Raw genomic sequence first — 15103 nt, 5'->3', positions numbered from 1 at the left:
CTATATACAGGTTGTCCAGTGAGGTAGGCACGAACTTCCCAAGAGGATTGGTTAGTGCTCTGGGAACACTGCAAAATCTTACCACACTGTGTTTGGAGGCATTGGACATGGTCCCACTGGAGAGAGTGTACTGCTCAGACTCAGCTTTGGTTTTCCTGACACCTTTGAACCATTTCTTGTATTGCTCTCGGACCTGCAGAGGCAAAGCATGCTTGGGTCAGCTCATTTGAGGGGACAGAAGTGGGGAGGAGTCCCAGGTGGGAGCTGGGCAGTGATACCTGATGGCTGAGGAGGCAGTACACCAGGAAGATGAAGACACCCTGCAGACTGTTGATGATGGTGAATAGGTAAGCCATGATGTGGGCAGCTGGACCCACCTGAAGGACGCCCAGGCACCATGTGCAGCCCAGGATGAAGAGCTGAGCTGTGGCTTTAAATGTCAGCATCCTGGGTAGGAAGAGAAAGGAGGCTCATGATGCCTGCACAAAGAGCAACACAACCAGAGCTGGTTTTATATCTACTCCATGGATGCTTCTGACTGAGTTGTGATTGACTTTGATCTTTATTGTCAATGATTCCCTAAAAAGAAACACTATTTGGATCCAGGATGGCATTTTGACTTGGACTGAGGATTATGGTGACACTACAGAATGTGGGTCTCAAAAAGCTCATGATGTTTCATGAAGACCCCCAATTTTATTCGACCAACATTACCCAGAGAGTTCTGTGCACCTGGCTTTAGGCTGGGGTCAGGGCATTCAACAAAGACAAGACTTCTATTCTTGCAGGTCTTAAAGTCTAGTGGAAACCCAAAAACAAATGATCACTTATACCCTTTGCAAAGTAAGTTACTTCTGCTCAGGTCCAATCTAGGGCTGTTCCTGTCCTCACCCTCCCCATGAATGAGCCAGGACATGCTTTGCCCAGCATAGAGGCCACTGATTCTGTGCAAAGTTGAGGAGAGCAGAGGACATTCCAAAACTCTCAGATGATGTGATATGTGGATGATGAAGCTGAGTTCACTGGGTGCAACAGAAGGGGAAGGCAGAGAGCAGAGCATGCATGAAGGTATGGGCATGATGGGGTGGAGTGGTTCTGGAAACTGCTATGTGATTTCCTGAATGCATTATAAGGGTATGAATGTTCTCAGGACCTTTTTCATAGGGCCATAGTAGCAATCCCTGCTTATCAGAACAAAGCTGGTTCTCTCTGCAGCTGAAGTAGTTTATTGGTGGGGTGTGCACAGATGGAATGTTTTTGGCATGGGTGTCAGTAACAAACCACAGAATCTGAGCTGGTGGCCAAGGAGGGTGGTGGCACCTCTCTCCTCCAGTCCCCTAGGGAGCCCTGTGAAGGGACATCAGAGCCTTGGAGCCAGGAGGATAATGCTCTGTATGGGTGGCGGTGTGTACCTCTGACCCATAACACACCTTGTGTTCCGGAGGGTGGATACATCTCTGTTGAGTGAAGAGAGATTCTTTTTCACAATCCAAAAGGTCATCAGAAAGAAAGCCAAATTTATCTGCAGAAAACCCACAGATATATTACCTACACTCCACATCTGGCAAAATTTCCTCTTTGCTCACCCAATACCTAACCCAGCAGGGAAGATTTGAGTTTCAAACAGTCCGAGAAAAGCAGACTAAACACCCAGTAGTAACTCAGGCCCATGTCTGTCCCGTAACTTTGATGACCACTTCAATGCAATTTGCATGGGAATTCCGAATTTTAGTCCTGACAGTGCCATGTCTCAGGAAACACCTTAGTCCTGGTTTTACAATGGGAATTCCTGCCTCCTGGGAGCCTCTCATCATTCCTGGGGCAACTGGAATGATTGCTCATCCTGCCTGTAACCCTCCTGATACACCTGGCCTTTGAATGATCCTCAGCTGGGCAGGTGGGCTGCTCTGATATCATGCACTACTCACGGAGAAGATGGTGCAGATGGGGCCAAGGAAGGTCCATATAAATCCCTTGTCTGTGTGGAGCCAGCACCTAAGAGAGATGGAAAGAGATTCAAGAAAATATGGGCCTTGTGGATTAATAAATAAACATCTCCCTCACCTCCTAGTGTTTCCTCCTGCTTCATTCATTATTTTATTACTGCTTTTTTTTTGGTTAAAACATTTAACATACCCTCCTACCAAACTTTAAGTATATAATACACTATTGTTAATGATATGTACTATGTGCTATAGATCTAAACTTATTTATTTTTGCAGAACTACAACTTTGTATATGCCTTTGATGGTGGCAATGGTCATGGGTATTAGCCCCAAACTCATCAGGTTGTGTACATTTAATTGCATACATCATTTTACATGTCAATCACACCTTACTAAAGTGGTCTTTAAAAAAGATGAGTTCCTTTCAAAAAGCTCTTCTATATCTTGGCTCCCAGGTATGCTGGCAGAAATAAATATAATTTTAAAAAAGAAAATAAAGGTATTGATCAACAAATTATGTTTTTTTTTTGACAAATATTGAATGTCTCTTCTATGTTAGGATCTGTGCTTGGCTCTGAAGACCCAGATGGATTAGGGTAGAGTGGTCTCAGTTCTCAGGGGGACATCAGTGATATGGGAGGATCAACAATTAGCCCTTAGATAAAAACAAGATGATTAGTTTTATGATCAAGTATGAGGAGCTCAGACACCTGCACCCCGATGTTTATAGCAGCAATGTCCACAATAGCCAAACTGTGGAAGGAGTCTCGGTGTCCATCGAAAGATGAATGGATAAAGAAGATGTGGTTTATGTATACAATGGAATATTACTCAGCCATTAGAAATGACAATCCACCATTTGCTTCGATGTGGATGGAACTGGAGGGTATTTTACTTATTTAAATAAGTCAATCGGAGAAGGACAAACATTATACGTTCTCATTCATTTGGGGAATATAAATAATAGTGAAAGGGAATAGAAGGGAAGGGAGAAGAAATGGGTAGGAAATATCAGAAAGGGAGACAGAACATGAAGACTCCTAACTCTGGGAACCGAACTAGGGGTGGTGGAAGGGGAGGAGGGCGGGGGGTGGGGGTGACCGGGTGACGGGCATTGAGGTGGGCACTTGACGGGATGAGCACTGGGTGTTATTCTATATGTTGGTAAATTGAACACCAATAAAAAATAAATTTATAAAAAAATAAAATAAAATATTGTGTATAGCATGCAAAAAAAAAAAAGTATGAGGAGCTATGAGGACATGTAGTTGGATCCATAACTTGGTCCAGAGTATAGGAAATCCAGATACTTGGGAAGGGTTTCCCTGAAAGAACTGAATTGTATTTATGCTGAGATATGAGGGGTGAGTAGGTGTATAGACAAGGTGAAACTTTTGGACCATGGAAGAGATGAGTAAAAAAACACAAATGAAACAACACAGTGAGCCTGCCCCAGTGGTACGGCTCATGAGCACTACATACTTTATTCCTCTTGAGGACACAGGTACTCACATGCCCACAGGTCAGGCATCTCAAGACCACTCTGAGAGCAATGACAGAGTTGGACTTCAGCCCCAGAGAGGGGAGCTGTGAGTGAGGTGGGAGGTGTGAGGGCCAGGGAGAGGGTCAAACGGACCCAGCAAGAAGCATCAAAGTGAAGCTTTGAAGGGAGGCAAATTGCAGCCTGTGGGCCAGGGTGGTTACCACCTGCTGTTGTAAGTGGGTTTTACTGGAACGCACAGTCCTTCCCTCCTGGATTGTCTGTGACTGTTTCTGTGCTCTGATGACAGAGCTGAGTAGTTGCAGCAAAGACCAGAGGGCCCACAAAACTAGAAGTCTTGATTATTTGGCTCTTTATGGACAAGTTCCCTGACCTTTATGCTCAACTCCCTAGGGAGGCTAGCTGGCCAGGGCTCGCTGATGTAGCTGAGTACTCATGTCATCAGGATAGGTGTGTGTTGTGAGTGCCAGACTGCATGTGACCAACTCTGCCATCAACCTGCTGTGTGACCTTGGCCATGTTAGTGAATCTCCTTGTATCTCAGTTCCTCATCTGTATAATGGCTTGATACTAGTTTCTACTTCATAGGTTGTGGGGGGATGATTTGAGCTGACACACAAAACAGTGATTGTATATCAGAAGTTGTTTCTAGATCTTAGCTGTGGTCAGTTACTTCATCATGCAAATGACCCTCTGTTTCTTTTAAAATTAGAAGAGAGGGCAGCCCGGGTGGCTCAGCGGTTTAGCGCCACCTTCATCCCAGGGCATGATCCTGGAGACCAGGGATCAAGTCCCACGATCCCCACGTCAGGCTCCCTGCATGGAGCCTGCTTCTCCTTCTTCCTGTGTCTCTGCTTCTCTCTCTCTCTCTCTCTCCCTGCCCCCTCTGTGTTCTCTCATGAATAAATAAATAAAATCTTAAAAAAAATAAAATTAGAAGAGAGTTTACACAAATCAATGCCATCTATTCATTTCAGTTTTACTTTCTGGAGGATAAAACTGCCCCTCAATCAATGCAATAAATACTATATTAATATATATTTACTAATACATATAAAGGTATTTATATTATAGACTGTATCCATTAATATAAAATAGCTATTAATATAATATACACTTAATATTTATTTATTTATTTTTTTGTCTTTAATATAATCCTTTTTATTTCAGCCTTTCTGCTTACTTCTCTGACCAATTACAGTTTTTTTTTTCAACTCTAGAATATATGTAAAGCCATTCAAAATTGTTAACTAGTGCCCCCGTGGGCAACAATTTACCAACTAGAGTACAATCTTTCTGGAATGTTCCTTCTATATTTAAAATAATGAAATCTAAAAGATTAAAAACTATCACCTCATTTATCTTAAGTAAAGATTAATTTGTAATCATTAAACACCATTAATGTTATAGTAATGTACAGCTATTAACATAATGCACAATATTATTTAAATAAATAATTATTAACATACTTTATAATAAACATTTAAAATAATTACATCCTAATGACTTAAAAACAATTATTTCAGTGAACACAATCTTTCACCAGGTAGATGTTTTTGGAGTGGTCATTGACCTTTTCTCTGCCTATCATGATCTGATGGAATTAAATCATTATTGGTTCTATGATGGCCATGGTCATGCTGGAGAAGAGGACAGTGGAAATTTGCACTTACCGGGTGGGTGTTCCATAAAGGTGAGGCCTGGATGCAGCAGAAATGGCCACAATTACAGCCGGGACTCCGTAGCCCACAGGGAACATGAGCTTCTTCATAAGCATGCTCACACTGGAGTAGTTGATCACTTTCAGGTTGCGTGCAGTGAGGAAGAGGTGTAGAGCCTCCAGCAGCATCCAGGTGAAGGAGGCCAGGTAGAGATAGTGTAAGGCACCCGCAATGATGGAGCACAGCATCTGGGGGAGGAGAAAGGTGCCACCAGGAGTGATTGTCAGAGAGGAGGGTGGCCCCAGGACCTGTTCCATACCTTGCATTGGAGAGAATGCTCATATATATGGTGGAGTTGTCAGGAGACGATTTGTCTTCTAGTTCGTTAGTCAATGTGGAATAGGCTATTTACCCTTCAAAATATCCCTGGGACCCAATATTATTTTATTAAGATATCAATGCAGCACAGTTCCATGAACTGAGCATCCTCTGGGGCAGGGCAGGGGCTCCTTTGAGACTGTGTCAATACCTTGATCTTGGTCTGGTCAATGGCGATGAGGAAGAGCAGGTGGGCCAGGAAGAGGCAGATTGAGAGCTGCAGGTGGAGGGAGGTGCTGGTGTTCTGGATTGCTTTGCACAGCAGGAAGGTGAGGGCTGCCAGGAGGAGGCACAGCAGAGAGAGGCTCAGCCCCATGTAGGTGATCACAGCCAGCACGGGATCATCCTCCTGGGATCCAGCCAAGAGAAGCAAAGACATCACAGTCACATTTTCCTGGTCTGGGGTAATGACTCTTCCATTTAAAATTTTTTTTTTTTTTTTTTTGTTGTAGCCAAGTCAGGAAAGAAGGAGGCAGGTAAGTTTATGTTTTTGATTAAGTTCCTCCAGGATCAGAATGCTAGAATTTTATGGAAATCTGAACTGATTAACTAACTCAGTCCTTGGAAGTGAGGAGTAAGAGAGTCCTTACTTAAGACAAAGCTCTGGAACCCCCAACGGTTTATTTTACTTTACAGATCACCTAAGTAAGTCTTTGGTTGTAATCCAGAGGAAGTAACCAGTTCACGTGGCCAGGGGAGCAGGCAAACATAACTCCTAACCCACTTTCACTCACTGGCTTTCCTGGCCCCATTGGACCTCTGCCACCACGGAATCTTTCTTTTAAGGCCCCAGAGAGCCCCTGTCTACAGCCTTCTTGTCCTGAAGACCCCTGTGATAGGCAGAATTTTAATTTGGCAATGATAGAATGTGTACACACAGTTTCTTCAGTTAAAGCCATTTAAGGTGCTGCTGTGAAAGGATTTTGGAGCTGTAATTCCCGTCCTGTGTCTCTAAGAGAGGGAGTCTATTGTGGGTGGGCCTGGCCTAATCATGTTAGCTCTTAAAAGCTCTGGGTACTCTGAGAGAAGATTCAAAGTTTGAGTGTTTGCGGTGAGAGGGCTCCTCCTGCTGGCCTCTGGTTAAAAATGGCAATACACTGTGTAAGAGCCCATGACAGAAGGAATGGAGGTAGCCCCTAGGAGCTGAGCAGGGTCCCCTGCTCACAGTTTGCTAGAAAGTGGAACCCCAGTCTTACAACTGCAAGGAACTGAAACCTGCCAGCAACCAGGGAGCTCACAGGAGGACCCTGAGCCTCAGAGGAGGATGCGGCTCTGGCTGATTTCAGACTTGTAAGACCCTGAACAGCAACTGAGCCACATCATGACTGACTGCTGCTCTGAAGAAACCACAAGATATAAACATCTGTTTTTTTTAAAAAAGTAATAGACATGAGGTGCAGCCCCTTTCAGGGCTCTCACCTGCACATCGTAGTGGGCCATGAGGACGGCAAAGCTGCTGAGGTGGGTGCACTGGCAGGTGGTGCTGGTATCTCTACTGTTCACCATTGTGCAGCCTCTGGTGGACCAATGACCAGATCCATCCTGACTGTGCTCCCAGAAGACACAGAACACCTTTTGTGTTGGCCCAGCGGTCACTGACTGTAGGAAAAACATAGGTGGGAGTTGGTGGTTCTGGTGCTCAGAAATGCTTATCCAAAGCTGGCTTGCAAAGGGCTTTCCTGGGGGAATGATGCACTAATGGGGGACCTCCCGCAGAACCTCAAGGCTGAGTTAGGCAGCGAGGCTGTGCCCAGGACCCAGGTTCCTTCCACATCCACAGCCCCATGCCATCAGCACTCACATGGTGGGAGAAGATGAAAGTGACGGGGGAACTGAGATTCTGGGTGACCTTGTTGCTCATAAATGCAGAGATGACATCTGAGAGCAGGACAGGGGAGGGTTCTTGCAGCGAGATCTTGTGTGCCTCATGCAGAACTGCCTGCTTCTCAGGCTCCACGACCAGAGGGGCTTCAGCCAGCAACTTGCCCATCCCCGGAGTGGAGATGAGGCCCACCACAGAAGGGCCTGCAGGACGAGACCGATGTTGATATCTTGCGGTGCACAATGAACCCCGTCCTCCTCAGATGGACTCTTTGTGGTCCCACCAAAGCCCCCTTTCCCTTTAATCTTAAGTTCCCTGTTTGTCACATCCTTTGGCATCTTGTGAGCTTCCTCCCATCTCGGCCATTACCTGAGTCACCAGAATCATGCACCACATCCCAGTTCAACATCATCTTCACCTGATTCTGACTCAAGATGACATTTCTGTCTCCTTGCTCCCACAGTTTCAGGGACAGGTCTGTATGATGTCAGAGTTATATAAGGGAGTAAGTTAGTATTTGTGGCTGTAATGGTTGGTATAATATCATTTTATGTGTGTATATAGATATATTTTTATAAAAATATTTAATACATTACATAAATCTATAATATAGATACTGTGTATATAATATAAAAATACACAAAAACCATATAATATATAATATGATGTTGAATGTTACATATTGTATAATTTATGGAATGCACACATAATATATAAGTATAATATAGCATATGCATATTTTAGATAGCATATGTAATTTTAATATTTTATTTAAATTCAACTTGCCAAACATTATATGGTCTCATTCGTTTGGGGAATATAAAAAATAGTGAAAGGGAATAAAGGGGAAAGGAGAAAAAATGAGTGGGAAATATCAGAAAGGGGGACAGAACATGAAAGCCTAACTCTGGGAAACGAACTAGGGGTGGTGGAAGGGGAGGTGGGTGGGGGGTGGGGGTGACTGGGTGACGGGCACTGAGGGGGGCACTTGACGGGATGAGCACTGGGTGTTATTCTGTATGTTGGCAAATTGAACACCAATAAAAAAATAAATTTATAAAAAATAGTGAAAGGAAATAAAGGGGAAAGGGGAGAAAATGAGTGAAAATATCAGTGAGGGTGACAAAACATGAGAGACACCTAGCTCTGGGAAATGAACAAGGGGTGGTGAAAGGGGAGGTGGGTGGGGGTTTGGGGGGACTAGATGACGGGCACTGAGGGGGGCACTTGACGGGATGAGCACTGGGTGTTATGCTATATGTTGGCAAATTGAACTCCAATAAAAAAAACATCACAAGAAAATAAAACTATAAACCAATCTGTTATGAACATAGATGCCAAAATCATCAATAAAATATGAGGAATAATTTTATGCAAGATTGCTCAAGACTTGTACATAGAAAACTGTAAACCATGTTCATGGGTGGAAGATTCATTATTATTATGGCAGTAGTCCTCTCAGAGACGTACAGATTCAATGCAGTCTCTAGCAGGATTCCAAAATAGTTTTAATTATTTAATTTTGCAGAAATGAAAAAGCTCATCCTAATCTTCACAGGGCATTGCAAGTGGGCCAAATACTGAAAACTATCTTGAAAATGAAAAACAAAATTGGAGTACTAAAAAAAAAAAATTGGAGTACTTACACCTTCTAATTTCAAAACTGATTACTAACTTACAGTAATCAGAACAGTAGGGCACTGACATAAAGAGAGTCACACAGACCAGTAAAATAGAATTGAAAGTCCAGAAACAAACCCATACATCTCTGGTTCATTAATTTCCAACAACTGGTGCCAAGACCCTTCAGTGGAAAAAGAGAAGTCTCTCAACAAAAACTGGCACAAGTCCTGGCACATCTGGCTATCCACACACAAAAAAGGAAGCTGGAAAAATTAATTCAAAATGAGTCAAAGACTTACATTTAATTTTTTAAAAATTTATTTCATTTTTTAAAATTTAAATTCAATTTAATTAATATATAGTGTATTATATGTTTCAGAGGTAGAATTTAGTGATGCATCAGTTGCATATAGCACCCAGTGCCCATTACATCAAGTGTCCTCCTTAATGCCTATCATCCAGTTACCCCATCCCCTACTGCCCTCCCTTCCAGCAACCCTCAGTTTGTTTCCTATAGTTAAGTGTCTCTTATGGTTTGTCTCCCTTCCTGATTTTATCTTATTTTATTTTTCCTACCCTTTGCCTAAGTTCATTTGTTTTGTTTCTTAAATTCCACATATGAGTGAAATCATAAGATATTTTTCTTTCTCTGACTTATTTCACTTAGCATAATACTCTCTAGTTCCATCCATGTTGTTACAAATGGCAAGATTTCATTCTTTTTGATGGTCAAGTAATATTCATTGCATACATATATATACATATATATACAAACCACATTTATATTATATATATATATAACATATATATACAAAACACATTCTCTTCATCCATTCAGCTGAAAGACCTACATTAATGAGCTAAAACTAGAACACTTTGGAGAAAACACACTTTGGAGAAATCTTCATGGCCTTGGATTTGGCAGTGGATTCTTAGGTATGACACCAAATATCCATTTCGCAAAAGAAAAAAAAAACCAGAGAAAATGAATTTCATCACAATGGAAGCATCTATTCATTAAAGTGAAAGACCATGGAGAAAGTGCAAAGATAATCTATGGAGTGGGAGAAAAAATTAGTGGATCATACGTGTCATAGAGAGCACACCTGAACTCCAATGTCCATAGCAGCAATGTTCCACAGCCAAACTGTGGAAGGAGCCATGATGTCTTTCAATAGATGAATGGATAAAGAAGATGTGGCATATATATACAAGGGAATAATACCCAGTCATCAGAGAGGATGAATACCTACCATTTACATTGACATGGATGGCACTGGAGGGTATTATGCTGAATGAAAGAAGTCACTTGGAGAAAGACAGTTATCATATGATTTCACTCATATGTAGAATATAAGAAATAGTGAAAGGGACCATAAGAGAGAGGAGAGAAACTGAGTGGGGAAAAATCAGAGAGGAAGACAAACCATGAGAGACTCCTAACTCTGGGAAACAATTAAGAGGTTGCAGGAGGGGAGGTGGGTGAGGGGGGTAGGGTAAATGGGTGGCAGGCATTAAGGAGGGCACATGATGAGATGAGCACTAGGTGTTATACTATATGTTGACAAATTGAATTTAAATAAAATATAAAAAAATAAAAGAGTCTACTATCAGAATACATAAAGAACTCTTACAGCTCAACAACGAAAAGCCAAATGAATTAAAACATAGTCAAAGGACTTGCATAGACATTTCTCCAAGAATTTACACATATGTTCAACAATTTACAGAAAAAGATGTGAAACATCATGAATCATCAGAGAAGTGCAAATCAAAACCACCATGAGATATCCCCTGACATATACTGAAAAGACTACAGGAAAACAAACAAACAAACAAAAAACAAACAAACAAACAAACAAAAACAAAAAAAGGAAAGTACCAAGTGTTGCTGAAGGTGTAGAAATTGGAGCCCATTTCTGGTGGGGATGGAAAATAATTTGGTGGTTCTCAAAATGTTGAACATAGAATTACCCTATAACTCACAAACTCCAATGCTAATTGTGTATCCCCAAAGAACTGAAAACAGTTATTCATCCAAAAAACATGAACCCATTTTCATAGTAGCACTATTCACAATAGTTGAAAAGTGGCAACAAACTAAATGTTCATCAGTGCATGGAGGGCTGAACAGGTGCTGTATCCATATGCAATGGAATATTATTCAGCCATAAGAAAGAATGAAACACTGATAGAATCTACATCATGGATGAACCTTGAAAACATTATACTAGGTAAAAGAAGCCACACTATGAAGCAACATAGTGCATGATTCTCTCTATATGAAATGTCCAGAACAGGCATAGAAAACAGACCGGTGTGGCCAGGGATTGAGGGAGAGGAGAAATGAGGAATGACTCCTGAAGGAGGCACAGTGCTTACTTCAGGGCTGATGAATATATTTTAGAAGTACAGGCGATGATTACAACTTTGTAGTGTACTAAATGCCACTGAATTTGGGCACCTGGGTGGCTCAGTTGGTTGAGCATCTGACTCTTGATTTCAGCTCAGGTCATGATCTCAGTGTCATGGGAGAGAGCCTTGCATCAGGCTCCTTCTCGACTTGGAGTCTGCTTGAGGATTTTCTTCTCTCTATGTCCCTCCCCACTGCTCTTGCCTTCTCTCTCCCTCTAAAATAAATAAATAAATCTTAAAAAATAAATGCCACTGAATTGCACACTTTGTTTAAAATGGAGAATTTTATGGTACATGAATTTTACCTCAAATGAAACACTTAAATATCAGACTGTATTAAATTCATATTAATCCAAATTAAATAAATTGCTTTCTTGGGAAGCCATTTCTCCTTTCTCTTAAATTCTTCACTATCATTAATTCATCTGCTCATAATTTATTTTGTATTAACATGTATATTAGTTATACTTTTATTCATTTCCTTTTTTATTAGAACACTATACTAGTTTCAAGTGTACAACATAATGATTTCTTATTTGTATATATTGCAAAAGGATCACCACAGAAAGCCTAGGTAAGATCTGGCACCACACAGTCAAAAATTTTTTTTCCCCTGTGATAAGAACTTTCAAGATTTACTCTTGTAGCAACTTTGAAATATGTAACATCATATTAGTAATTATAGTCACAATGCTGTGCCTTACATCCCATGGCTTATTTATTTTGTATCTCCTGACCTCCTTCACCCATTTAGCTCACTGCCCACACCCACACACCGCACGAATACCCTTCTCATCCCCACCGCTGGCAACCACCAATCTGTATCTATGAGCTTGTGTTTGTGTGTGTGTGTTTTTTTAAAGATTCCACATATAAGTAAGATCACATGACACTGTCCTTCTATGACTTATTTTACTTAGCATAATTTATTCATTTCTTTTTAACCACTTTTTAAAAGTTGTTTATAACTGTAACACTAAGATACAAGTATGGTCTCTCTGCTCCAGTGAGATCAGGCAACAAATGAGGTGGGGAACGGGCAGAGCAGGAGCCCAGTACTTACCTGTGCCTGCAGATGCATTGAAGGTCAATGTCCCATTGGACAGAGCCTGGCTCATATTTCTCAGGGAATTCTCCAGGCCAGTGAGCAGATTAGTGGCCACACGGTGTTGCTCTGAGCGAGGCAGGGCCTTCAGGTCCTCGGGGGTCTCCAGCAGCTCATCTACCCCCTGTATGAGGTCCTGGGGGAAAGCAGCTGCTGAAGTAAGTGATTCATGGGCCAGGCAGACTGCATGAAGAGGCTGTCCACTTAGCCTCAGAGTAAAGATCCTAGAGACTATCTATTTGGGGGATCAAAGTGGCATTGTTTGGGATATCCTGGGATTACCCCTGCAATCCAGCCACTCATGGTCAATCCTACTCATGAATGCCAAGGATGACATCAGCCCAAATTCCAGGAATAGTAAGAGGAAGGGTTGTAAGTGCAAGTAGGTGTCTAATAGTGAGTACAAATACTTGGAAGTTTGCTTTTCCTGCCCACCCTGGGAGAGGTGGGGCCTCAGAGAGCCTTGATGGGATGCCTCCAATTTGTTTCCCCTGGATTCTGGTCTTACCTGGATGGTGTTCTGGACAAAGTCTGGTTTGAACTCTCTGTGCAGATCTTGGACTCTTTGAAAGAAGCGAGAGAGTGTCTGGGGAGAGGGGAGATGAGGAAGTCAAAGAGCCTCAGTGTGGGTCCTGAAGCTTGAGGAAAATGGTGGCCAGGCAGGGTGAGGGGCTCATGCTTTAAGGAAGGATTTCCTGTCTTATGGTCCCTGCTGGGGCCACTCACCTGGCTCTTGATTCCACGGGGTGGAGTCCAGGTGGGGAAAAAGATGCCTGCAGGGGATAACGGTGGTTCACTAGGTGTGAGAATCTCTGTGTGTGTGTGTGTTGAGGGGAGTGGTCTGGGGATAGGTAAGGCTAGGTAAATTCCCAGGTGGTCACTTGGTTATTTAGGGACCCTAGTTTGGGCATATAAGCATTAGGAAAGCCCTATGTCTCCTCCCTGTTGAGTGGGTGCCTTTTCTTATTCATACAGAGATGCACTATGGGTCAATGTGGTGGCCCAGATGCTCAGCTATCTAGGTGTGGATGGAATTGGACTGAGTCCTCCCTGTCTTCAGCCCCAATGCCCTCAGCTTCCCTGGGCAGCTTTAAGCCAAGGTGAAGAAATCATGGCCATCTATGTCCTAGCCTGAGCATTTGGACAAAGGCCAGAGTAGGTCTTCTAGGGAACCATGTGCAGGGAAAGTGCCACAGTTCCCAGTCAAGATCCTGTCTGGCTCCCAGTGATGGGCTTTGTTTTAATTCCATCACGGCAACTGCTTACTTGCTGGTGTTCAATGATAACTTCCATTGGTACCTCTTCTAGATGAAAACCTCTTATCATCCAGCTCTCCATGTGTGTATGGTGGATCCTTGTTATCCAGCTTAGGCTTGACACAACATCCTTCTGGGTTCTGGTCATCTGGTCTGCTCGTAGTATTATGAACTGAAATTATTTGGGACAGTCAGGGTAAGCTTTGTGCAGGGAAATAGACAGAGGCTGGGTAGCTGAGAAGGGGCGCCTAGATGTCATAACTGTTGCCCAGGGAGAATGCTGGCCCAGGAAAGGGGGCTGGCCCTCCCATATTCCCATTGCAGTGTTTCTGGATGGGGTTCCTGGGTCCAACATGGCCAGGAAGTCTGAGGTTTCCTGACATGGGTAAACCCAAGTAGGCTCTGCAGAGGAAAGGTCTCATCCTGGCAGTTGATGATGATGAGAAGGGATTTTGCACTGGAAACAATATCCTGTGAGTTCCTGAAATATCTTTTTTTAAAAAATATTTTATTTATTTATTCATGAGAGACACACACAGAGAGAGGCAGAGACATAGGCAGAGGGAGAAGCAGGCTCCCTGCAGGGAGCCCAATGTGGGACTCGATTCCAGAACCCTGGGATCACAATGTGAGCCAAAGGCATATGCTCAGCCACTGAGACACCCAGATGCCCCAGTTTTTCTGAAATATCTTGAGTGCCATCCTTTTTTTTTATTTTACAAAAATAAGATAGCAGGGGGGCAAGGGGATGCTTTAAAGTGACCCTCTGCAGAGGGCTCTGAGCCCTGGGGTTTAAAGCTGGATGGGTGACTGGGTAGGTGCTGAGGATGGCTGTCTGATGCCTGGAGAAAGTGGAGCAGATTAAGCCTCATGGATGAGGGTATGGAAGATGGGGAGGTTCTTACCTTGACACGTATTCTCACTCTCATCCATGAACATTGTTTCCCCAGAAGCAAGCACATATCCTGGGATGCACATGCAGTAGTAGCTCCCCTCTGTGTTCTGACAGTCTGCTAACTTTCCACAGGACACTGTTGGGGGTGGTCCACACTCATTGATGTCTAGAACACAACAGGACAAAGGGTCACCTCCCAAAGGTGTGAGTTCCTACAGGGCAGAGGCCTACCTCCAGCCTGACTCTGCCAACAGGACTGGAGAGAACTCAGTTTGCAGGTGGCATTCCTGGAGCAGGTCTGAGCTGGAGCCAGCCAGTCTAGAAAGTCTGCTGCCTGCTCTGCTCATCTCTACTCTCTGGCTGGCCCTGAGGGCACCTAGATTCAGACACTCTGCTGTACCATGACGGGGGCTGGAAGGAGATCTGTATCCCCTTCTGCAGGCCTTGTAGGGAGGATGGAGGCACTGAGTCCCTGTTTGCACTACTGGAGATGTGGGGGTG

The 15103-nt window shown here is 43.1% G+C and overlaps 1 protein-coding gene across 3 annotated transcripts in view; it reads right to left on the bottom strand.

The window, feature by feature from the left end:
• The window catches only part of LOC484897 (adhesion G protein-coupled receptor E2-like), a 30353-nt gene that overhangs the window by 2014 nt on the left and 13236 nt on the right, over window positions 1-15103 (bottom strand). For 2 of the 3 annotated variants that reach the window (XM_038567032.1, XM_038567030.1), the window contains 14 exons: window positions 14613-14768; window positions 13751-13879; window positions 13178-13224; window positions 12960-13037; window positions 12410-12587; window positions 7678-7785; window positions 7288-7511; window positions 6906-7085; window positions 5638-5835; window positions 5121-5356; window positions 1929-1995; window positions 1431-1522; window positions 279-447; window positions 83-193 (listed from right to left, as the gene is read on the bottom strand). In XM_038567032.1, the coding sequence (XP_038422960.1) occupies window positions 83-193; window positions 279-447; window positions 1431-1522; window positions 1929-1995; window positions 5121-5356; window positions 5638-5835; window positions 6906-7085; window positions 7288-7511; window positions 7678-7785; window positions 12410-12587; window positions 12960-13037; window positions 13178-13224; window positions 13751-13879; window positions 14613-14768 (1973 nt within the window). The remainder of the gene's footprint in view (window positions 1-82; window positions 194-278; window positions 448-1430; window positions 1523-1928; window positions 1996-5120; window positions 5357-5637; window positions 5836-6905; window positions 7086-7287; window positions 7512-7677; window positions 7786-12409; window positions 12588-12959; window positions 13038-13177; window positions 13225-13750; window positions 13880-14612; window positions 14769-15103) is intronic. The other variant, XM_038567031.1, reaches the window with a different exon arrangement.

Source organism: Canis lupus, chromosome 20, assembly GCF_011100685.1.
Source record: "Canis lupus familiaris isolate Mischka breed German Shepherd chromosome 20, alternate assembly UU_Cfam_GSD_1.0, whole genome shotgun sequence".
Classification (NCBI taxonomy): domain Eukaryota; kingdom Metazoa; phylum Chordata; class Mammalia; order Carnivora; family Canidae; genus Canis; species Canis lupus.
The sequence above is the reverse complement of the archived record's forward strand: the minus strand, read 5'-3'. Positions and strand labels throughout refer to the sequence as shown.